Raw genomic sequence first — 24,226 nt, forward strand, 5'->3', positions numbered from 1 at the left:
GTCTTCCTGCTGGGTTGTCTCTCCTGGGATGGATGGATGGCAGGTTCGGTAGCCAAAGTTTCTCCTTTGGTGAGGCAGGAAAGAAGAAAATGTGCCATTTTCCCTTGCACCTTTACTCCTTCGCCTGTCTCCTCCAGGGACTTGTGAGGATGGAGGCCTGGGTTTCTATGTTTGCCAACTGCTTCCTTTTATGAACCCCTTTATCTAGACAACCCCCCTGTGAGGTGGGCCTTATGGGAAGAGCCTCAGGAACTCCTGGGGTCTCAGGTGCTCTTGCTGAATCAGCCATAGGGAGAGGTGACCCTGGGGGTCCCACAGGCAGGAGAATCCCATGCTGGTCTGGAGGAAACAGGAGCCAGTGGGCCCAAGGATTTCGGGCTTTCCCTCCCTAAGCCCACACAGGAGGGGGTTTGGGTGGGGAGGGGACCCACCCGTGGAGCAAAGGGCTGCAGCAGATTAGCCTCTTTGCCCCAGAGAAGCAGGGCAGAGGGGGGGCATTCCTGCTCTCCACCGCTCCCCAGGGTGGCCAAGCATAACGGCCACGCGCCAGAAAAGAAGATAGGGTGGCAGGAAGTGCCCGTGGCAAGCAGGCGGTATAGTTAGTAGCAGATTCACCCCCCAAGTGCCCTCCCATCCCTGGCTCTCCTAGTTCAAGGCTCAGGGAAAGCCCCTCCCTCTGGGATCCGTGCCAGGGAGAAAGAGCCATTTTGAGCTACCAGCAGTTCCTCTACAGGCAGCGGCTGGCAACGGCTCCCACTGGACGGCTGGTGGGAAGCGGTGGCTGGGAAGAGGGCAGCCAAGACCCTGGTCCACCTAGGGGGGTGACACCCCCTGCTTCTTCTTAGCCCCCCCCCCCCGCCTCCCCCATCAAGGCTCTTGCCCGGACAACAGACTGGCTGCAAGGTGTGATCAGGCGCTGCACATGACATGCACTGAGCATGTGGGAAAGGCCACAAGCATCAAAAGCTGGTGAGGGCTGCTCCTGATTGGCTGTGAGCTGTCTTCCCGGGGGAGGGTTCCAGATGTGTAGGGACAATGGCTTTCTCTCCCCCCGACCCTCCCGCCCTCCGAGGAAAACCAGGCTGCCTCTGCAAGTCATCAGGTGGGCAGAGGCTCTTACTGACAGCTGTAGTGGGTGACGGCAGGAACGGACAAGGAGGGATTGATTCCCTGTTGCTGCTTGCAGGAAGAAGACGGACTGCATTCTTTTGTTTTAAAAAACCAGCTCATGCACCTCTCCTGCTGCAGGCAGAACCCGAAAGACCTCGGGCAAGAGGGGAGCCCTGTAGAGCCGCATGGGGCTGAGCTCTCCAGAGCTTCCGCCTTTGCACAGGGAGGACATGGGGAGACATTCAGGCCGAAGTCTGCCAATGAGCAGAGCTGCTTCCATTGGAAGGTGCTTGGCTAAGAAAAGGGAGGTGGAAAAAGGGGCAGTGCACCTGCAAAAGACCCCCAGTCTTCCTTCTGTCCTGCTGCGCTCACTCGCCCTGCAGGATCACTGGACATCAGTCTCGGAAAGAGCTGAGCTTGCCTTCCCACGCAGAGCTCATCCTGGCTCCAAGTAGATGCCCACAATGCCATCAAGGCCGCCCAGGCTGGAGGGATGCTGGGGCTTGAGGTGCGTTGCCCCAACGTCCAGCCAGCCAGAGCAGCTCGAACACCTTCCACCCCACGGAGGGTGCAGCTTTCAGAGGCTGCTCTTAGCCAGGAGCCCTCGGGGCCAACTTTGAATGTGAAGGCCCCTTGGGTGAGAGAGAAGACCGCCTCGCAGTTGGTGGGGTAGCTTTGGCTGCTGGAAGGGGTGTGTGACCAGCCCTCTCCTTGACTGGCGCTCCTGGAAGCCCCTTGCATGGCGGACACTGCTGCTTCCCAACCTCCCTGTGGAAAGGGAAGGGCCACAGCTCGGGGGCCACACCTGGTATGTGCGCAGAAGGTCCCAGCTTGGAGGGGCTGGCAAATATTGCCCCTTGCCTGGGACTTTGGACTCTGCAGACAGTTGAAAGAGGTCCGAGCGAGGCAGAGTTAAAAGGGGGCAGCTGTGGGGGAGGAAGACCCAAAGTCCTAAAGAACGTGGGTGCAGCCTTAGGTTTTTGTCCTGCCTGGGGTGTGTGTGGCTGAGGAAATCCATCGGCTGATGGTCCCTAGCCCGATCCTTGGTCCTACCAGGGAAGCCGCTAGTCTCCATTGGCTCTTCCTGACCTCTGATTGCCCTCCAGGTCAGTTGGATGACTTCCCCCATTATGCATAGCCAGCACTGCAGTGGAGAAGACTGTACCGGACAGGTTGCCTCCAGACCTTCTCTGGTCTTCCAGACCTTCCCAGGCTCTGCCCCGGGGGAAACGGGGTCACCTGGCAGGCACGCCATTGGGCCAGCAGTGACGAAAAGGAAGCCCCTCCCTGCCTCTTTCAAGGCTTGCAGGTCTGGCCAGATGATTCGGTGCCCGGCTTCATTGGGGGAACCCCAGTTGTTTGCATCAACTCTTAGTGGCTTATTTGGTTCCGGTTAGTGTGTTGCATGTTGTGGCTTGTCTGTGTTTGCAGGCTGTGTGAATCTGTGTGGCGAAAGGGGATGTCCTAGGAGAAGAACTGAATGGAGGGAAAGCGTGGGGAATATAAACTGGCCAGACAGGTCATTTTCTAAGGGGGGGGGCTGCCTTTGCGGCTGACGAATGGCTGCTCTGTCTCTGGACCCTCCCTCCCTCCCTCCCTCCCTCCCTTCCTTCCTTCCTTCCTTCCTTCCTTCCTTCCTCCCTTCCTTCCTTCCTTCCTTCCTTCCTCTTTTCCACCAGCCAGATTCTGCTTGTGCTCTTCTTCACCTCAGAAAGCCCCGAGCAGGCGTTGAAGGGGCCCATTGTTTTCCCCGGCCCAGCAGTTTGCCCTCTGGAGCTCCTCCTTAGAGGGCAGTCTGGGAAAATGTGGTCATCTGGAGCCTTTTGCTTCACCTCCTTCAGATGCCTTTGCTCTCCTCTGCTCTCGGGAGTCCCCTGCAGCCGTCTTGCCTCCTCAAAGCCAAGTGTGACCAGAGGACGCAGGAGGGGCTGCGGGCGAACCTCCTTTGTGCCTTGGAGGGTCTCTCTGTTTGCAGTCGCTGCCCCTCTTCTTTTCCTTGGACACTTGCTTCTCTGTTGGAGAAACGTCTCGCCTTCTCTTGGTCCATCTGTCCAAGTACTGCGGAGATTTGGGCAGAGGTTGAACCTCTTGCATGAAGAACATCTGGCTAAGGATGAGGGGAGTTGTAGTCCAGCTCACCCAGAAAGCATCAACTCAGGGAAAGCTGCCTTCAACCTCCCGAGGCTGCTTGTCCAGGGCCCTGGGGGACCTTGGAGCCAAATTCAGCAGGGCCCTGGCACCAGCAGAGTTTTCTTGTGGGGTGGCTGGGCCTGTGCTTAGGCAGAAATTCACCAGGATGAAAGGTTATCTAGAGGAGCTTCTTTATTTTGACCTGGATGGACAGAGACCGAGCAGAAAGGGAGGTGAGAGGGCTCCACATTCCAGGTGTGAACAAGGTTGCCCAGCCCAGGGCTTGGGTGCCCTGCCAGTGGAGTCACAGAGCCTGGGACAGTCCAGAGGGAGGGCGGTCACCACGCTGGGATTGGTGCGCCTCCCCCAGGGAGTGCCACACAAGGCAACGGAGGCCCTTTTACTAGGAAGAGCCTGGCAGCTGCGGGGACCTGGGGCTCTGAAGCCCAGCAAGAGGAAGACTTCTTCCCCGAGAGCCCTCCTTCTGGCCTCTGGGCTGAGGTCTCTTCCGAGCCTCCTCCAGCCCTCCTCTCTCCTTGCTTCAGACGGCTACAAATGCCCCATTGGTCTGCCTTAGTGCCCAGTTGTGCTTGCGGGGATTAACCTCAGCATCACTCTGCCTAGACCCAGCCACAGAGACAGGCTTTTGTCACTGAGTGGGACAAACCTCAAAGGATGCCCAGAGAAGCAGCTTTCCTGGCATGCCAGCAGGATGGTCGTGCACGAAGGCTTTGCTCTGCCCTGGAAACAGACCCTTCCTCACCCTTTTGGGTGAGAGAGAGAAAGAGAGCCTTGGTTGCTTCTCCTTCTTCAGGGAAAGCCATAGCAAAGTCTCTGCTGGAAGAGAAGAGGGCCCGGGCATCACTTTATGCTGTGCCATTTGAGGTGGATCTTCTCCAGATGGCCTAGAATTCCATTTGGAGGGAAATTCACCAGGTTCCATAAGGCTTTTCTTGTTTGGGTAGGATGCCAGCAAGAATGGTGGCTAAGCCAGGCTGGCCCAACGCAGTCTGTGGGTCTGCCCACCCAGCGATGCTCGGGCTGACTTGGAAACACAGCGGGTGAAGTGCTAACAAAGACCCAGCTATTTATGTGGGTGTTACTATCATCACCATGTGCAGACACCCAGGGAAGAGCTGACTCCCTCGTAGACACTCACCGCCAGAGCCACGTCTCCGTTGTGCGCTTGTCCAACTCCGTGTTTTGAGAGCTTCTCAGGAGGGCATAAGTGTGCAGTTTCAAAAGATCCATTGGGGTGGATTTAGGATCGAGACACTCAAGGAGCAACCCTCTGCTCCGTCCCTCCCTCCCTCCCTCCTTCCTTCCTTCCCGTCTTTAAGGCACTTGATTCCTCCACATCCAATTCTCACAGTAGCTTCTTGTCCCTTGCAAAGGTTCCCCCCAAGAGAAAACAGATGGCCCAGCCATTCACTTTAACAGATCCCACATGGTCTCCACAGTCAAAGAACTTGCTGTGGTCAATAAAGCAAGGAGGAACCCCACTCTGAGCATCTCTTTGTCATCCATTTTACAATGGCCGCCCATCGGAGTTCCTGTCCCTGCAGTCTTGCTCCATATTTGTTGACACGGAGCTGGTAGCAGTTTCATTGCTGTTTCTTTGCTGCTTGGGGGGTGGGGTGGGGGTGGGATACTTTTAGTGCTTCCCCCCTGGTAACTACTTTAGTGCCTGTGGTCCCCCCGTTTTCAGTGGAGCCAATGCCTGAATAAATTGCTTCTCCACCAATGTTTCTGTCGTTTTGTGATCCTGTTTGCAGTGATTCCAGTGTAATCTTCCCATCTTCTTTTAACCTCATTTGCTTTTCTTAGAGCTTTGGATGATGATCCATGAGTAGCTGTACATCTTCCCGTGGTTTATCTGATCTCTCTAAAAGCTTCGTCTCTTGTTTATTTTCCTCAGTTCTAGGCATTTTTTTTTCTTTTGATACCTTTCTTTGTCCTTCCTGGTTTGATGCTGCAAATCTGCATTCAGGGGTTGTACATGCTTTTTTCCTGTCCAAGCCTCTCGTCCTCCATCTGTCTCTGACTTTCATGATAACTCCTTGGATTTGGGAAAATCCATTTTCCTCTTTGGTTTTTGCAGAATCTCTGACCTCTTCCCAGAGTTCCTGAAATTCAATTTCACCCAAGTTCAATGTCCTGGATACTGTATGTTCTTTCAGTGGGTCTTCTATTCTGCCCTTCTCTTTGCCAGGGTCAACGTTTCTTATGGGACCTACACTCTTTAATTTTCAAAGTTCAGTTTAAATACTGGATACAAATAATTCTCAGTCTGCATCTGGAAATGACATCTTGTACTTCTCTGTCGTCTTTCCTCTTACCTGGCCTACTGATTCTGGTGTCGTCCAGCCAGTAAATCTGGCCACACCACTTGTCCTTAGGATGCTCAAAGCAATGGGTTCCCCTCCAAACCTCTGCGCTCATCCAGCCCTGGCCTTCCTCTCATGGCAGGTTCATTCATTCCAGCCCCCCCAAACCCACTCGTTCTCCTCTTGTTGTTGATGGGGTATCGGGCGATCCTTTTCAGGGCCTTTCCACCTCTTCTGCTTCAGGCGGTTGGGTGGGTGGGTGGGTGGGCGATCTCTTGCCCGGATCTGATTTTGAAGTCCGCCTAAATCCATGAGCTTCATTGAGCCTCAGAGGGCCCCTTGATTCACAGCTGTCCCATTCCCCGGCCCAGCTAGAAATGAGGACTGACCCTGTGGCAGCTCCGGTCTTGCCTCCTCTTTGCGTCCAGAGGACTCTGTCTTGGCCTGAGGGGGCCTTCATCTTCAGCCTCGAAACTTGCCTGAATGCTGGATCCTCCGTACCGTTTTCTTCACAGCTATGCAGAAGGAGACCCAGATCCCGAAGGAGGGTGGGCTTCCCCACCCCTGCAGAGCTCTGCCTGTCCTCTCCCTGTTGGGGGGACTCTTAACTTCACCCCTCCTCTTCTGAGCTTCCCCCGCAAGGGGAACAACGATGTAACTAGCAATTACTTGAGCTCCTTCCAAGCCTTTCTTCTCTGTTCTTCTCTTTTTCTGCCACAAATGTACCCCAGCTGCCCATGGCCAAAGAACAGCTCTCTAGAATTCAGACAGCTGGATGTAATTCCTGGGAAAGAGCAGCTTTTATCCCTTTAAGGGCATTATGTAATTTGGATAATTTTGCAAGCACTTTTTGCAACCAGGAGCTGCGTCTGCCTTCTTGAGCGCTTAGGAGCTCAGGGGGGCCCCTCCAATCGTGCCCCGGAAGAGAATGAAAGGCACAACCCAGGAATCTGTCCTTGTAGGCAAGAGCCGCCTGGCACATTGTTCCCAGGACCGAAACTGAGGTCACCCAGGAGAGGAAGAAGTAGTAGCCAAGGCCCTGAGAGGCTCTCCAAACAGGGAGGGAAGGAAGCCATCTTGCAATCAGGCCCACCAGCACAAGAAGATTTGGTCCCAGTTGGGAGATGCTGGTCCTAGTAAGCCATCAGCCCAGACCAGGAGTGAAATCCAGCAGGTTCTGACAGGTTCTGGAGAACCGGTAGCGGAAATTTTGAGTAGTTCGGCAAATACCACCTCTGGCTGGCCCCATGGGGTGGGAATGAAGATTTTGCAGTATCCTTCCCCTGCCATGCCTACCAAGCCACGCCCACAGAACCGGTAGTAAAAAAATTTGGATTTCAGCACTGGCCCAGACCATGGTGGAGTCACCACTGAGCCTCCTGTTGAGGAAGTCCTGAGGCCCAAACGTTGCCCTCCCGATGGGGTGGAAAGAGGAACCTTCTCCTTGGGGCCTTGAGTCTCCTCCCCAAGAATCAGACTTCTAGTCAGATGCCCGACTGGTGGCTTTTTAACCTCGCATCTCTTTCTATGAGGGGAGGTATGTCAGGTGTGGATGAGTTTTGCTCCCTCCAAACTGGTCACTATTAACCTGCCTCCCCCCCCAAATCTCCCCTTTGCAGGACCACCTGTCTCCAAAGAGCTGCACCTGCAGAGAGGAAGAGCTCCTGAGCTGTGGGACTTTGGCCCTTGGCTGCCACCGCTCCTGCCTGCCACCCGGACCCCCCCCCGGAGGGTCCTTTGAGCCACCCGCATCTGCTTGAGGCCCGCTGTCCAGCGCTGCCCTCCCCAGACCATGTGGCAGCTATTGTGCCAATGCCCGCTTCTCCTCCCGCCCTTCTCACAAGCAACCAAGGGGGCAGCCGGGTGGGGCGCACACCTGGCCCTCTGGATCCTGGGCCTCGCCTCGGCCGTGGTGCGGATGGAGAGCCAGGCCTACTCGCCCACCGTCAACACTCACTACGGGAAGCTCCGTGGGGTGCGTGTGCCCCTGCCCAGCGAGATCTTGGGGCCGGTGGATCAGTACCTGGGGGTGCCCTACGCCGCACCTCCCATCGGGGACAAGCGGTTCCTGCCCCCTGAGCCTCCACCGTCCTGGTCGGGCATCCGGAATGCCACCCACTTCCCCCCAGTGTGCCCGCAGAACATCCACACTGCCGTGCCCGAGATTATGCTCCCCATCTGGTTCACCTCCAACCTGGACATTGTGGCCACCTACATTCAGGACCCCAACGAGGACTGTCTGTACCTCAACATCTACATCCCCACCGAGGATGGTGAGTCCCCAGCGGGGTGCCTGCAGGACACGTGTGTTGTATGTGTGTGTGCGTGTGCACGCATGTCTCTCTGGCGTTTGAGCATGCTGCCATCACTTGCTCTCCTCCTTCCGCATGGCTGTCTGTCTGTCTGTCTGTCTGTGCGCATCCGTTTCTGGCCATGACGCTTGTCCCTCCTGGCTGCCATGCGCTCCTTCTCGCTCTCTCTCCACATGGGCCCTTCCTCCTCTGCTCGTCTCCCCTCCCCCCCCTCCAGCCACCATCATCCTCATCCTGAACTGGGTTGGCAAGACAGGAGAAGCCTCCGGTCAGCTGCAGGGTGTCCCAGCTGGTTGGGGGGCAGCAGGGGGCCTTAGGTGCCCTCAGGCTTGGCTATGGGTCGACCTCCTCCCAACCTTCTGTCTCTCCATCCCCCCTCTCCCCATTTCAAGGGGGTCCTTGGCAGGACAGTTATGGTGGGTGCTCTCTCTTCCTCTTCCTCTTCCAAACCTTTCCCAGTCCTTGAGCTCAGCCTTAGTAGGTACCACTCCCTGGTTGGAGGAGGGTCTGTGCTAGCAGGGGGCAGCCAGAGCAGGAGGGGGGCTCTTTGTGGTGAGGCCGAGCACCTTAACTCTTCCTTTCCAGGGCTCTCCCGTTGGAACTGTAAGTAACCCCCTCCCGAGCGAACTCGGCCTCACCACAAGGGGGTCCCTGCCGAGGGGAGCTTCTTACCTGGCAGCAGCAGCACTGGGGCAGTTGGGCCCCTCCCCGGGTGGGGAGGAGGGAGCTTCACGCTTGACACGCCCTCCTCTCCTGCACCCTTCCTGGCCTCCAGCGACCCCCCCCCGCCCCCTCCCCCCCCCGGAGCAGCTGCTGCTCTGCTCCCCTCTGCCCTCCCTGTGGTCAGCCCCAAGGGGGGGGTGGGGGGCTGGGTGGGAGAAGGACGGGTTGCATGCCCACACCCTCCGCTGGGGCCTCCTGTTATTTTGTAGTCTTTTATTCATTTTACAGTAAAGCGGATTTCCAAGGAATGCGCCCGAAAACCCAACAAGAAAATATGTAGGAAAGGAGGTAGGTAGCGAGCCGGGGTTTGGCAGAGGGCACAGAGAGAGGCAAGTGAGAGAGTGAGCGCCAGGGGGCGCCTGGCCTGCCCCATGCCACAACAGGTTGGGGGTGGGGGGCTTATTGACTTGCAAGGGCTCTCTGGCCAGTCCTCTGGGAGAGCCCCCTCTCTTTTTGGGGGGGTGGCATTCCCACGTAGGCACAGCTGCCCTGGCTGGCCTTGGCTGCCTATCACTAGGGGGCAGAGGAGAGAGCTCCCTTCTCCCCTGCCCCACACTGGGCTGGAGCTGGCCTCGCATCCAGAGTCGACTGGAAGGCAATTCTGCCCACTTCCTTCTCAGCAGTCCCGGGAAAGGCCCTGCCAGCGGGCAGAAGGCTGAGAAGCAGGCCCTGCTTCTGGCCTGTTTCTCTGGCCAGCCCCATGGGAACCCCCACGTGGCCCCTGGGTCCCTAAGCACATCCATGGCAGCAGAGGCCTGCGCTCGGTCCCTCCCTGCCTTCTCCCTCTGCCTGGGACCAGGGCAGAACCATTCTTCTCTTGAGCCTCCATCCCCCTTCCCCACTGCTGGGTCTGCTTTGCCCCAGTTGTCCTTCTGGACCTCTGCCCCGCCCCCCGGCCTTGGCCCCCTGGGCAGGAGTTGAGACGGGTGGGCAGGGAGCCTCTGCTGGCTCTGCCCCCCTTCCTCCTCACAAAGGGTCTCGGTTCCACCCGTGATGGAGCAGCAGCTTCAGCACGGGCAACCACTTGTGCCAAATGCCATCCTTAAATCTCCTCTGTTATTCCTTCACCAAGGCCCGGGCATGAAGGTGCCAGGCCTGTAGTGGGGACGGCTGAAGCCTCCCTGGGCTCTTTTCCTGCTTTTCTGCCCCCGCCCTGAGAGAGGCCCAGGGCCTGGACAGCTCTTCCCAAGGAAGAGGAAACTGGTCCCTGAGTTTTGACACAAAGGGAGGCATTCCCATGGGGAAAGGAGGACCCGCCCCCCATGTTGAGTTTCAGCTCCTGTCATTCCCAGCCAAATGGCCAAAAGCCAGCAGCCATTTAGAAGGGGCTTCAGGGAATGGAGGAGGGGGTCATACCAAGCAGTTGAGGGAGGACCAGAGATAATGAGCACACCTGCACACACACGCACACACAGAGGGGTTGGTGGGTCCAGGCATGTGGGGCAGCTTGAAGGCAGGTTGAGCAAAGAGGTTGGCTTCCTCTGTTTGAACCCAGAAGGTCTCCTTGGGTTCTCTGCCTGGGATGAAGGGAGGAGCCTCGGCCCAGGCGCTGGGTCTCAAACCCCCATGGCTCGAGTGGAGCATAACTGCCCAAGACTGTGCCTGGGCTAGCCGGCTTCCTGAAGGAGCTGTCGTGGTTTGTTAAATCATGGCTTAGGGCATCATACGAGTCCTGTCCGTGTGGCCCATTCAGCAAACCCTGATTAAGCAAGACGTGGCTTAGCTAGCAGGCAGGCAGGCACATGGCTGAGAGCCTGAGGATTTTGGGAGACGCCTGCCAGTGGAATCCGTTCGGCCGGGGATTATGGCTCCGTGCATTGTGCGACTCCAACCATGCCTTAGCATTTGGTGTGAATGCAGCAGCTACATAGTTTGTCTTTGACTTGCCCATCCACTAACGCTGACATGGGGCTCTCCGGGAAAGAGGAAGTTAAACTGAACGGTTTGAAGGAGGAGCCAAGCAGCCCGGGCATCCTGGGCCACCATGTGCAACGGGGGCATCAGAGACGCTGCCAGGAGGCTCCCTCTGGCTTCTTGCCCTTAAGGACTCCGGTCCCATTCAGCCCCCTGTCACAAAGTCAGAGGGTGGGGAGAAGGGCTCAGTCCTCGAGAAGGAGGGTACCCCATGGCTTTTTTGGGAGACCCCATCAATACCAAAATATTTCCCTTTCTTTTTTGGCTCGCGCCTCCCCCCTTTCTTCAGGAGCAGGTCCAGCCCCACCATTCAGTGGGAGAAGGTCCTTTGGAAGGGAGGCCAGGTTAGGAATGGCTGTTTCGCAGTGGGGAGTCACCTCAAACCAGCTTCTGACAAACCACCTGAGGTCTGGGGGAGTTGTGTCCTTACGGGGAAGAGGGGGCTTCTTTTACACCTCTCTGCCCCTTCTCATCTGGGCCCAATTCAGCTCAGACGTTTCCTCCGGTGGCAGATTCTGCTCCTGCTCATACCCTGGTTAATCTGCCAGGCAAGAATTGGCATCTCCGCCTAAAACGGAGGGAAAGGAGAAGGCCTCCGCGTCGGCTGAGGCCCCGGTGCCCTCTTTTGTGCCATCTCTAAAGCATTTTTGTTTCATTCGGCTCTGATGTGGTGTGGCAGGTTCCCACCGGAGCAAAGGAATCACCCCTTCCTCATTTCCCCCTCATCCTGGTGGAAAGTGGACATACCTCCTCCCCCCCTCTCCCTCCCTCCCTCCCTCCCTCCGGCTGCCAGGGGTGAAGGGAGCCCGTGCCTGTTGGCCATATTGCGCATGGAAGGCTGCTCCATTGCACGGTGCCCGTGAACCCTCTGCCAGGCTTTGCCCACGACCCCCTGCCTGGGCCGATCCCTCCCACGCAGCCTTCTCCGCTTCCTCCGTTTGGCTGGCCTTGGTTGCTCATCTCCGGATGCCCCAAAGCCACGAGATGGCCTGGGCGAAGGGTGGCTCCTCCTGCCCCTCTGTTTGCACTGGGGGTCTGGAGGAACATGGCCGGGGCTGGGCTGATGCGCCCTGCGGAGCCGTGAGAGCAGGAGGACCGGCGCAGCCTCTCTCTGCCTCGGTTTCCATGGTGACCGAGCGGGCCTGGCATCTGAGCAGCAGCGGCTGGAGACAGGAGCGCTTTGTTCTGCTCTCAGCTGATCCAGGCGGGAGGGGAAGGTGGAGGTGTATGCAAGCCTCCCCCTTGGGTGGAGCCCTCGGACCTCTCGCAAGCTGGATGGGCAGGTGGGCACCTGCTGACTCTTCCTAAGATGGGCAGGGCCTTTTCGGCACTCTGAACTGAATGCCGCCAAGGGTGGCCGAGAGCGGGAATGGCGGCATTCACTGTGCTGGGGTGCTGAAGATGTTTGAGGTTGGCTTTCTGGAGCCCCCAAAGGGTCCTGCAAAGAGGCGTTGCCAGACCTTCTCCAGCCCCCTTTTCTGAGGGGGGGGGCAGCAAAGAAGGGACACCTGCAGGGCAACAGAAAGAGCCCATACTGCCGCACCTGGTTGGCATGTGGGCAAGCCAAAGCCCGGAGGAGCTTGTGGAAAAGTCCAGTTCCTACTCAAGAGCTGAGGAGGGTAGTTCTGGAGGTCCTCAGTGAAATGACCCCAGCCCAGGTCCTCCATGTGCCACAGGCTGGTGCGAGCAAGTGGACAGGGTAGTCAAGGGTCTCGTTGTGCAATCCTGGAGTGGAAATGGGCGGTCATGCCAAGGGCATGAATATTCGCCCCCTGGCAGCACTGAGTTTCCACCCTTTGGCGGCTAGACTGTGATGCCCACAACAACGACGTCGGGCCCCTGCCTGCATCCAAAGGGGCTTGCCTCTCTGAGGATGCCACCACGACCCTCAGGGGCCCTCCTGGCTGGCTGCGCAGGGACAGGTCCGGTGGGCTCCTTCCTCCTTCAGGTGTGACCTCTGCAGCTGGCCTCCCCCTGAGCTCCGCCTGGCCTTCTCTCTGACCCCGGGGACAGGGCTCTGGAAGCCTCTGCCCCCTCCCCAGTGCTGCTGCTGGAGGTCCGAGGGGCGCCGGAGGCTTAGCAGACGCCTGAGCCAGGTGACCTTCCCACCTTCTCTGCAGCCATGCTATGTTTGAATTCTCTTTTGTTTTCTTCCTTCCTGTTTTGGTTTCTCTTTTTTGCCCCCTTCTTCCTTTTTGTTCGGTCTCCTCGTGTTTGGTCCCCAGGCTCCAGCGCTAAGAAACAGGGCGAGGACTTAGCGGATAATGACGGGGATGAAGATGAAGGTATTTGTGTGCGCCAGGTGGCTGTCGATGCATGAACCCACCCACCCACCCACCCCTCCCTCTCTCTCTCTCTCTCATGCACGTCCTCATTGCTGCTGCCATTCCAAGAAGCCCCCTTCCCCCCTTGTTTGTATCTCTGTCTCTCCCGGTGCTGAGCGGTCGAAGGGGGGGGCACCCTGCTGCCCCTCGCCCTGGGTTGCTTGCTGGTTGGGAAGGTCGAGGCGAGGGGCTGCAGGGTCCCTCTCAGCTCAGACGCTCCGGGTTTCTGGCCTTTCCCCACACAGAAGGTCACGATGGGCTTGCAGAAGAGCGTGTCTAGGAGAAAGTGGCACTTGCCATTCTCACACACAACCACACCCACACACATACACACCACACCCCCTGGGTCCGGCCTGGGTCCTCAGCACACCCCCTGGCTTCTCAGGGGCTCTTTTCCCCAGACAGGCACTCGGGGAAGGGGGCTGCTTCCTGGTCAGAGGAGCCTCTGAAAAAGGCAGCGTGGGGGCCTGGGGGCACGACACATTGGAGGGCAGGGAGGCACAGCTCTGGGCAGGAGGGGCACTTGAAATGTGGCTGCAAAGGGCACCGTTGGCACTGGGCGGAGGAGAGCGGTGCCCTTCTGCAACAGAGTAGGATCTGCGTCTTGCCCCTCTGCCAATTTCTGTCCATGCCAGGGGTAGCAGTGTCCTTGGGCACAGGGAGCTCGCTTCCCTTGCTTCCCCCCCCAGAGAGGCTGCCATTTAATCCTGAGGAAAGCATCCCTGGTGCCAGATGCCCGTCAATTTTGCTTGAAGGAAAAGGTCAAGGTGACACCTAAGGAAATCCCAGCCAACCTGTGCAAACAGCTTGGCAAGAGAAGCAAAAAGAACTCCAGGGAACTTGGATGCCAGCAGAGCTGAGCTGGTGGGCCAGGTCTGGAAGCGGATGCCCGAGGCCTCCTAGCCAGGCCTGAGGGGGCAGGATGTTCTTCCAGTTGTGGATTTGGGAGTCGCAGCTTACAGCCCTGTTTGTGCTCTTCTACACTGCCAGGCACTCGGTGGCTTATTTGGCATCTTGAGTGGCAATTCTTGTGGCCAGAGTGCTTCCTCTGTCCTGGGTGGAAGCACCCCCAAGTTGACAATGGGGCTTGCTGCCCCCCAATCTCCTTGGAGGAGCTCTTCCCTGGGATGGGCCAGCCATGCCCCTTCTCATGGCAAAGGCAGATGGGGTCCCTGTCTTGACATTGCCATGAGGAGCTTCTTGCTGATTTTTTGCTTATAACGTTTGTACTTATAACGTCTGCTTGCTTTAGAGTTGTCAGTATTCCGGGGTGGGTAGAGAGCCCCTCTGGGCATCCTTGACGGGGCAGTGCCAGGTGATCACTCTGCCCCGGGACTGTAGCTCCCAGGAGTGCAAGCTCTGAGCGTGTGTGTGGATCCCTGGGGAGCTGCTCCTGCCACTGCCTTGAGGGCCTGGGCGGGACAGGCAGGGCCAGCTGCTGGGGGGGCACAGGCTGTCATCCTGGTTCAGGTGCCAGGGGCATTTGACTGAAATCAGCAAGAGGGAAGAGGTGGGGAGATGGGGGGGATGAATCTTGCAGGATCACTGAGCGTGTTTCTGCTAGCAAGTCTGGTGAAGCAGCAGCTTCTCAGACGAAAGGTGAGGCTGGGCTATTCCCCTCCCGCCCCCCTCCATCCAGAATGGATCCTCACCAGAATACTTCACTCCCCAGTGAAAGGAGAAGTGCTGCGTCCCAACCCTTCCTCTCCCTGGTGGTCGCATCTTTCTAGGGCTCAGTCCCAAGCCCTGAGACTCTCAGCTGGCCCACCAGAGCTCAAGGGACCTTGTGGGGGCTCCTGCAAGCCTTAGGGCCTTCTCACATTGTCTGCCAGGCCGGAAACCTGCGGGCAGAGCTTGAGGTCCCTGCTGTGCCTCGTCTCCCCGGGAAGGGTCTAGATAACGCAGAGGTGGGTGCCCAGCAGGCCGTGCCAGACTCCTGTCTCTAGCTTCTCCCCCTTGCAGACATCCGAGACAGCGGGGCCAAACCGGTGATGGTCTACATCCATGGGGGCTCCTACATGGAAGGCACAGGGAACATGATTGACGGCAGCGTGCTGGCCAGCTACGGCAACGTCATCGTCATCACTCTCAACTACCGTGTGGGAGTCCTGGGTATGGAGATTCTCACGACCATCCCAGCGTGGGGAGGCCCCTGGCAGACCCTGGGCAGCCACCACATCCCTTAGCAGCTTGGGGGATGCGGGACCCTGTGGGGAATAGGAAGAGAGTCCTGCAGGGAGCAAGATCCCCAGCTTTGGCACCAGTTCCCCTGAAAGGGCTCCCTCCCCCTCCAGCATCTGGCCCCCAGGACAAGCCCTCGACCCTCCTCGGGGCCAACGGACCCACGTGAAAGTCGCCCTGTTTCCCTAACTTGGAGTTCCCTCGTGTTTGCCTATTAGGGCCCCGCAGAGAGCAAGTATTGATCTGTGGTTAAATATTGTAGAAACCCTCTTTCCCCATCTCCTCTCTGCGCCACTCGGCAAGTACCACTAATACGCCTCCCCAGAGGGAGTATCCTGTGATTCTGCTGGGGGGCTGCCAGGCCACCTCCGGAAGCCGCCCGCTGGATCCTGAAGGGCTTCTTTGGAGCGGAAGGCAGGCAGGGTGAAGCTGGGAAGGGCCTTATTTCTCCTGCTCCACAGACAAACAGCCCCCGACAGTGGTGAAATCCTATTTTTTTCTGTGGGCGTGGCTTGGTGGGCGTGGCAGGGGAAGGATACTGCAAAATCTCCATTCCCACCCCACTCGGGGTGGTATTTGCCAGTTCTCCGAACTGTTCAAAATTTCCGCTACCGGTTCTCCAGAACCTGTCAGAACCTGCTGGATTTCACCCCTGGCCCTCGCCCTTGACTTTCGGGGCCTTTGGCCACCCTAACCCCAGGTGGTGCCTTGGCATTTTAGGGTGCCTGGGTTGTGGCTGCAGCAGCCTCCGAGCAGAGGAGAAAGCTTTTCTCGGGGGAGGGGATTTGTCAGGAGCCCAGAAATGACGTGCCCGGCTCATGAGCCCGCAGGCCAGGGTGCCGAAGGTGCCGAGCTGAACTCCCCTAGATTGGTGTAATACGTTTCAGCTCATTTCCACATTGATCCCTTTCCTGGGCTTGCAGAAATCACGAGCTCCCAAACATTTCAAAAACGTGAAACTGCTAAAAGTTTTTCACTGGCCTGTCATTAGGCAAAGCCAGAGAGGCAGTTTCTAGATACAGCCTAAGAGTGACCTCAAACGAAGGACAGAAAAATTGGAAAAGTCCCAACGAAAAGCTGAGTAGATGGTGGGGTTGTCCAGCCTGTCCTCCCAAGGGGCATTCAGGGCCAGATTCCTCCGGAGCAGAGGAGGCTGTGGGAAGGGCACAGGTGGCAAAAGGCTCCCTCTGGAACCCTCGCGTGGGGAATGGCCCTTTGCTGGGGCCTGGCCAGCGGTGGGGAGGGGGGATGGAGGTCCTGGCTGGGGAGCAACCGGCCTTCCTCTGCTTGCCTGCAGGGTTCCTGAGTACCGGCGACCAGGCTGCCAAAGGCAACTATGGGCTCTTGGACCAGATCCAGGCTCTGCGCTGGATCAGCGAGAATATCGCCTTCTTTGGTGGCGACCCTTTGCGCATCACCGTCTTCGGGTCGGGCATTGGGGCTTCCTGCGTCAGCCTGCTCACCCTGTCGCACCACTCCGAAGGTAAGGGAGGCCTTTCGGTCTCTCCCAAGAGGGGGAAGACCCCCAGTTGCCCCTCTTCCTCTCTGGACCTCCCCCTCCCCCCATGTTGTTTACCATAGATGATTTGTTTCTGTACTAATGTGGAATTACGGGCGTCAAAGCATCCTTGAATCTCTGCATTCAGGGTTATAAGGAGGGAGGCGACAATAACTTCTATTTCAAAATCAACTAACAGTTGGAATTTACAAAGGCCATTGGAAAACAGGCAGCAACAAATGCTTAGATGTCGAAGTAGGTTCTTTGTTATGACGATGGCAGATGCACAGGCGAGTCGTCTTCCAGTGGAAACCAACCTCGGGATATTCCCTTTGCCAAGCCGGCTTCAGTAGTTCCTCCAAGGACAGATGTTGACAGCAGTAGTGGATTTCAATTTCGGTCACTATCGGTTCGCTCACGGGTGCAGGCGTGCTCACACGACGCTTCTGTGCATGCACAGAGACATCTGGGTGGGTGGGCAGAGCTTCCCACTGCCGCCACTGCCATTTCGCTCGAACCGGGGCAAACCGGTAAAAACCCACCGCTGGTTGCAACCTGTGGCCAGATACGGTCCAGGAGAGCTTAGCCAGAGGCCTTCCAGTCTGCCAGAGGAAGTCTGCAAGTTTCTCCGTCAGAAAACACAACTGCAGAGATGGGCCCAAGGCCAAGGAGGAACCGAGTCCCCAACATGCGTGAATTAAAACCCCAGCCAAGCAAAGCCTTGGAAGGAGCAAGGCCCGCTTTGCTCCTTCTGCATCTGAATCCTAGCTGGACCGGCTGATCTCGGGAAGAGTAGGGACCTCTTTGTAGATGGGGTGGGCAGAGCCTGCCTGGACATTCTCTGGGAAGCTAGAGCTGTATATGAGGGAGGGGGGGGCGATTTGATGCCGGGGTCCCTGCCAGCTCTAGAGCCCATTAAGAGGCAATCTGCAGGCTAAAAATGGCGTGGCTTCCAGCCCAGCGCCACCGCTGGGACAGCTATAAGAGTATTTACACTTGTCCCTGTCCCTGCCCGATGGTGCCCACGCCATCCTCATGGATGGGTAACCCGGCATAGATGCTGCCTTGGGGTTCGGAAGGATGCCTTGCTTTTTAATTAGACATCCAGCAGCTTCTGCGTGTCCAGTTTGCTGCCCAGGAGTTCCTGCAGCAGCTGAAAAAGCAGCACACCAAATATCACAGCACAGCTTGGCTGATATTTCCATGATGTTTTTACGGCTCCTGCAGAATGGGAATTAGCCGAGCCACCAGCAAATGCCTCCCCTCCCCCCCCGGTTTAGTTAATGTTATCACCCCTTTGGGGTGTTTAGAGAAGCATCCGCTGCATAGAAGTCAGGATGGGATGTCTGTCTCGGGGCCAAAAGCATCGTGGGGTTAGGACGGGGGGACCAAAGACTTGCAAGGACCCTGTGGCTCCATTCTTCCTCTGGGCTCCCAGAGGTTTTCCTGGACTTGGGCCGAGGGGGCCTCAGAGGTATTTGCACATTGGCATCAATGTCTGAAGAGGGGGTGTCAACCTGTGCCCCCACAGAGGTTGCTGAACCTCTGGCAGGCCACTGGGGGTCCTTTGCAGACCCAGGGAAAGGGCCGAGAGTGACCCTCTCCAGATGCCTTGGATCATCGTTGCCATAATATCCATTCCACACATCTGGAGTGCACCCAGGCTAGGAAAAACTTAGCTCTGCCTGTTCTGCTCAGGTTCAGTCACTGCAGCAGAAAGGATCTGGGGCAGCCCCCACGGGGGGACCCCTGTCACAGTGCCCCCAGCAGGGACGGGCATGATGCTGGAAGGGTCCCCAGTGTGGGAGAGCCTCCGTATTTCTTATGTTTACCGGCAGGGATGCAAAGGGGAGGGGGGAGGGCCACCCTGTGGTCTCTGCACCATAAATCCCTCCTTTGCCTGGAGCCCCAAAGGGATCTCCTAGGCTTCCATGAGTGGAGGCAAGCTAAGGCAGCCCCAGGCTCTCCTCGGATGCGGCTGCCTGCCAGGGAAGGCTTCCCTCTGCTTGCTGGAGAATGCTGGGAGTGCTGCTCAGCCTCCCCCTCCCCCACTGCATTTCCGCCTCCTCCTCCCATGCCGGAATGCATTAGGTAGCAGCTGAAATCCTGCCTGCCTGCCGAGCAGAGGCCCCAGAGCGACCCAGGAGACCCTCTGTGGAAGGCTTCTGCCTGCGCTGTGCAGTCAACCTCCATTCAAGTGCTCTTTTGTGAGCCAAGAAAGCAGGCAGGAGCCCCCCTCCTCCCCCCCACTTGAGATGAGAGGAAGAATTAGTCTTCCACTTTGCCCACGGTGTGTGTGGCGGTCGGGGGGAGGGGGGCTGTCCACCAGGTGGAGAGAAGAGGCAGGAGCTATTTCTGCCTCTTGCTGTGTGTGCAAAGGAGATTCGCCCATTTCTGCTACCCAGCAGCTGGAAAGCGAGAGAATTAGCTCCGGTCATTTGCAGGACACGCATTTCTGGGGCCTGCGAAGCTCATCCAGAAGCCACCAGGAGAATATTCAAATAGCCGCATCAGGGCTGGTACAGCAGGTGGACGAGGGGGAGGGATGCTCTGGCCAGCTGGCTGCGCTTTACCTTGCCACGTGGTCAGGTGGCCTGAACTAGCCCGGTTCAGGGGCAGTGTAGCTGGGTTTTGTTGGATCCCCTACCATCTGCTAGCCAACGGTCCCTCCCCACCCCGATGGTTCTGGGTGGGGCTCCAACCGCCAAGATATCAGAACTGAGGAACGTGGGCACCAGGTTGGGGGAGGCTGCCCTTGGGGGGTGGTCCCAAAGACACTGAGCGGCTCTCGGGCACAGCTGGCAGTCCTTCCCTCTGGGACGCAGCCTGACGGTTGGAAGCCGAAGTGGCTTTGGTGGTTGGAAGGTGACCCTGATGCAGGCTCCCTCCCGGGGAGGGGAGCTTTGGGGGAAACAAGCTTGTGTAAGGGTCTTCCAAGGGAGAAAAGGGTGAACCCTGGGAAACGGCCCTGTTGCTTTAAGGGAGCACAAGGGTGGGGGGGAGACAATAAATAATCATCTTCCCCTTCCCCCAGTTCTGTAGCAAAGGTGCCTCTCATTTTTTACCTGGAGGTCGAGGGACGGTAGGAGCTGGTGGAGGAACTGCTGTCCTCCTGCCCTCTGCCCCTTCCTCCCTCCGGCTTCAGCTGCAGACGCTGCACTTCCTGGACCTTTTTGTATTCTGAGGACAAGCCACACGGAAGGAACCTTGGCACCCAGCCCGGCCTGGCATTCCTCTGCCAGCCCCAGGGCCTTTGTGGGCCGGCTTCCTAGGCCCGGCGTCCTCGGTCTCTTGTGTTCCCGCCAGCAAAAAGGCTCCTTTGTGCCCCTGGGGAATGTGCAGTTTGCCGAGCCCACATTGGCACGGAGCAGGGCCCAGCTGGGCAGGAAATGAGGGCTGTTCTCTGTGGAACATGCAGGGTTAAGTACCATAGGCTTAACCCCCACAATGCCAGCCTCAGATTGCCCTGCCTGAGGCTGGGGGGAGGGGGGGAGGGACGAGCACCACTTCTTCCATTCCTGCCCATTGTTCCCAGAGACTGGGTGGAACAGGAACAGGATTTCTTGACTGGTGCCAGGCTGACATGGTGTGGCTGCCAGGGAGAGATGAACGGAGATGCGAAGGGGGTTGTGCTAAGGCCGCAAGCCCAGGATTTGCAGCCTGCAGCCTGGTCTTGGACGAAGGAGCCGGCATGGCTGGAGACGAGCTGTCTCCGTTGGGCCATCTGTCCCCCCATTGCCCCTTTTCTTGCGATAGAGAGCAGCTTGTAGGCGTTGGTGGTGTCCCTTCAGCACAGCTTTCTTGAAACCGAAGGGTCCCTCTCATGGGCGGCCTGCCCGTTTCTGCCATGCTTGTGTTCTCGCCTCACAGGTCTTTTCCAGCGAGCCATCATCCAGAGTGGCTCCGCTCTGTCCAGTTGGGCAGTCAACTACCAGCCGGTGAAGTACACCAGCTTGCTGGCTGACAAAGTGGGCTGCAATGTTCTGGACACTGTGGACATGGTGGACTGCCTGAGGCAGAAGACTGCCAAGGAACTGGTGGAGCAGGACATCCAGCCGGCACGCTACCACGTGGCCTTTGGGCCGGTCATCGATGGGGACGTCATCCCGGACGACCCCGAGATCTTGATGGAGCAGGGAGAGTTCCTCAACTATGACATCATGCTTGGCGTCAACCAGGGTGAGGGACTGAAGTTTGTGGAGGGGGTCGTGGACCCGGAGGATGGTGTTTCAGGCAGCGATTTTGATTATTCTGTCTCCAATTTTGTGGACAACCTGTACGGCTACCCAGAGGGTAAAGACACCCTGCGCGAGACCATCAAATTCATGTACACAGACTGGGCTGACCGGGACAACCCGGAAACACGACGCAAGACCCTGGTGGCCCTCTTCACTGACCACCAGTGGGTTGAGCCGTCGGTGGTGACCGCTGACCTTCACGCTCGTTATGGGTCCCCCACGTATTTCTACGCTTTTTATCACCACTGCCAGAGCCTCATGAAGCCGCCCTGGTCTGATGCGGCCCACGGAGACGAGGTGCCTTACGTCTTTGGGATCCCCATGATTGGCCCCACCGACCTCTTTCCCTGCAACTTCTCCAAGAACGACGTCATGCTCAGTGCCGTCGTTATGACCTACTGGACCAACTTTGCCAAGACTGGGTATGTTGCCCTTCCCCAGACTGCGCCTTTGGCGGGCTTTGCAGGGTGTGTGGCTGGCATCTCCCAGAGGGTAGAGCCAGGTCGCTCGTCTGCTGTGTGGAACCGGACATTGAAAGGACCCTCCGCTGTCACTATCAGGCTGTGTGGGAGGAGAGGGGTGCAAAGCTCTGGCCCCCTTGGCAGATTTAGTTCTAGGGATCTGAAAAGGAGAGAAGGGAGAAAAACAAATATCTCTTCTCCTTGGAGGGGAAGACTAACGGGCTCCTTGGACCAGCAGTCCAAGGAGGTCGCTTCTTTCTCCAGTGGCTCTCAAGGATTGAGCCCCTAGATCTGCTTTCTCTAGCCTATTCCCCCCCAGATGTGTTGGGACTGCAGCTCCCAGAGTTCCCAGCCAGTGTGACTTAGGGAAAGTCCAGTTTTAATCCTTCAGATTACTAAAACAGGAATCTAGGTCTTTGCCAAGCTGATTTTTTGTTCTGAAAAGGCTCCGCTCTCTGCAGCCCTCAAAAGACAGAGAGTCTCTCCATGTATATCAGAGTCCCTTGGGCCCAAATGCCCCTGCTTGGCAGGTGGGTCCAATGGAAAGAACCCCTTCCCCCAGGGAGCCCCCTCATTAGTGGCACACAAGGGATTGCTGTCTCTCTTTCTGCCTCCCTCCCTTTCTCTCACTCTCTCTCTGTCTCTCTCTCTCTTTCAGGGACCCTAACAAGCCAGTGCCCCAGGACACCAAGTTCATCCACACCAAGGCCAATCGGTTTGAGGAAGTCGCCTGGTCCAAGTACAACCCCCGTGACCAGCTCTACCTGCACATTGGCCTCAAGCCTCGGGTGCGCGACCACTACCGTGCCACCAAGGTTGCCTTTTGGAAGCACCTGGTCCCGCATCTGTACAACCTGCACGACATGTTCCACTACACCTCCACCACCACGAAGGTGCCGCCTCCTGACACCACCCAGAATTCCCACATGGCGCGCCGGCCCAATGGGAAGGCCTGGAGCACCAAACGGCCGGCCATTTCCACTGCCTACACCAGCGAGGGTTCACAGGAGAAGTGGAACCCCGAGCAGGATGGGGCAGGCACGCTCCTGGTGGAGAACCCCCGAGATTACTCCACCGAGCTGAGCGTCACGATTGCCGTGGGGGCCTCCCTCCTCTTCCTCAACGTTCTGGCCTTTGCAGCGCTCTACTACCGGAAGGACAAGCGACGGCAGGACACCCACCGCCAGCCCAGCCCGCAGCATGCCCCCGCCACCAACGATATCGGGCACACCCCAGAAGAGGAGATTCCCTCTCTGCAGACCAGCCAGGCGCACCATGGAGACTGTGAGGCAGTCCCAACCCACGATGCCCTCCGCCTCACCGCCTTGCCCGACTACACGCTCACGTTACGCCGCTCACCCGACGACATTCCACTCATGACGCCCAACACCATCACCATGATCCCCAACTCCCTGGTGGGGCTGCAGACCCTGCACCCCTACAACACCTTTGCTGCCAGCTTTAGCAGTACTGGGCTCCCTCACTCACACTCCACCACCCGGGTATAGCCGCCATGCACACGCTCCACCTCACTGGACCTTGGGCTATGGGGTCAGACATGGCAACTCTCTTGGCTCGTACTATCAAGTGCTTTGCTCTCCTCATCTCCAGAGCAACGGAGGCTTCATGGAGTCCGGCAGAGAAGGCGAGACCCCCCCCCCCGGGCTGTCCTGAGTAAACCCTTTGTGCTCCCAGGTCCAGCTGGCACTGCCAAGGAAGCCCAGGACAGCCCCTCGCCTCCTGGAACCACCGTGGGGGACTCCGCCTGGGCACCTCCTAGTGGGCACTCTTGGAACAGAGCTTTGGAGAACGGCTCCCACAAGCTTAGCTGCCACCTTGTGGCAGGAGATGGTTGGCAGTTCCTGGAGCTCTTGGACAGGTGCCATTTGGGGGCGGGTGGGGGTGTTTCTAAACCCCGTAGTGGATCCTGGATCCCCTGGCCTTGATGCTGGGCCTAGCAGGTACTGCTTGGTACCCTGGCTCCATACCACACTTTTCATGTTGCGGAGATTCTGTCTGTCTGTCTGTTTCTTTCCAAAAGACCTTTTTTAAGCAGATCTTTAGTTCTTTAAACACTAACGGAGACACCGTGTTTTGTCCTTTGTAAAGATTTTAAACTAAGTGTTCTTGATACAGCCAATTAGACACACACGTCACCCAGGCAAGCACATCCACCCCCCCCTCCTCCAGCTGCATCTGTGCCAAACTCTGAAACCAGCAGGCTTCCCTCGGGGCGGGCAGTGGCACAGAGTAAACCACGAGGCCATTTTGTACTTTTGATATGCCCTTCCTAGCCATCGTGTCCAATGGCCAATCCATCCTCCTGGGGACCAGCAGCCTCCTCCTGCCCTCTGCCCCGGCCAGCTGCAGACCACGGCCCAGCCGCATCCTTGAGCTTCTTGCCAGCCCACAGCCTGCCCTGCCCTCCAACTCACAGCTACCCCTCTGCTGGTTGGAGAGGCAGGGAAGGAGGAGGGTGGCACGCATAGGGGCAGGAAGGGGCTTGCCCCCATGTGGCTGGCTGCCAGGTCCAGGACAGGGGCTGCTGGTTGATGGAGACCCCGCAGTGGCAGCTTGAGGATTTGCCACGGGTGGGTCTTGGGCCTGGGCCTGGGGGGCAAGAGGGCAGGGGAAGACAGCAGATAGCAAACCCTGCCTTGTCGGAGTCTGGCTGGCAGGAGGGCCCACCAGGTGGTCAGCAGCACTGTCAGCTGGCAAGGTGAGGATTCTGAGGTGGTGGGAGGGGGACACGTTGAGGAGGGGCTGCAAGCAACTCAGGCGGTGGGATTTGATCCAGCTTGCCTGGAAGTTTAAAACTTCTGTGTGTGTCTCCTCCACCCGTCACCAGCCTGCTCCTTGCTGGGGGGTGGGGGTGGGGAATGTATCTTGGAGCAGAGGAACGAGAAAATTCCCAATAAACTGGAAGGGATATTTTTAGCTGCTGGCTGTGCTGTCTCTTCTTGGGCTGGGTCATGTTGGGGTGGGGAGGGTGGAAGAACGGCAGGGCG

At 57.8% G+C, this 24,226-nt stretch overlaps 1 protein-coding gene across 1 annotated transcript; it reads left to right on the forward strand.

Moving 5' to 3' along the window:
- The first annotated feature begins 938 nt into the window (after positions 1-938).
- NLGN3 (neuroligin 3) lies at positions 939-23,949 on the forward strand. The gene is given in 10 exon segments (XM_070952167.1): positions 939-969; positions 7,187-7,239; positions 7,241-7,289; positions 7,292-7,840; positions 8,831-8,890; positions 12,742-12,801; positions 14,803-14,952; positions 16,319-16,504; positions 20,390-21,179; positions 21,877-23,949. Coding segments are annotated over 10 exon segments (2,778 nt in total). The 3' UTR covers positions 22,727-23,949.
- The last annotated feature ends 277 nt before the right edge of the window (positions 23,950-24,226 follow it).

Source organism: Pituophis catenifer, unplaced genomic scaffold, assembly GCF_029215685.1.
Source record: "Pituophis catenifer annectens isolate HBS135680 unplaced genomic scaffold, rPitCat1.0.hap2 SCAF_11, whole genome shotgun sequence".
NCBI lineage: Eukaryota > Metazoa > Chordata > Lepidosauria > Squamata > Colubridae > Pituophis > Pituophis catenifer.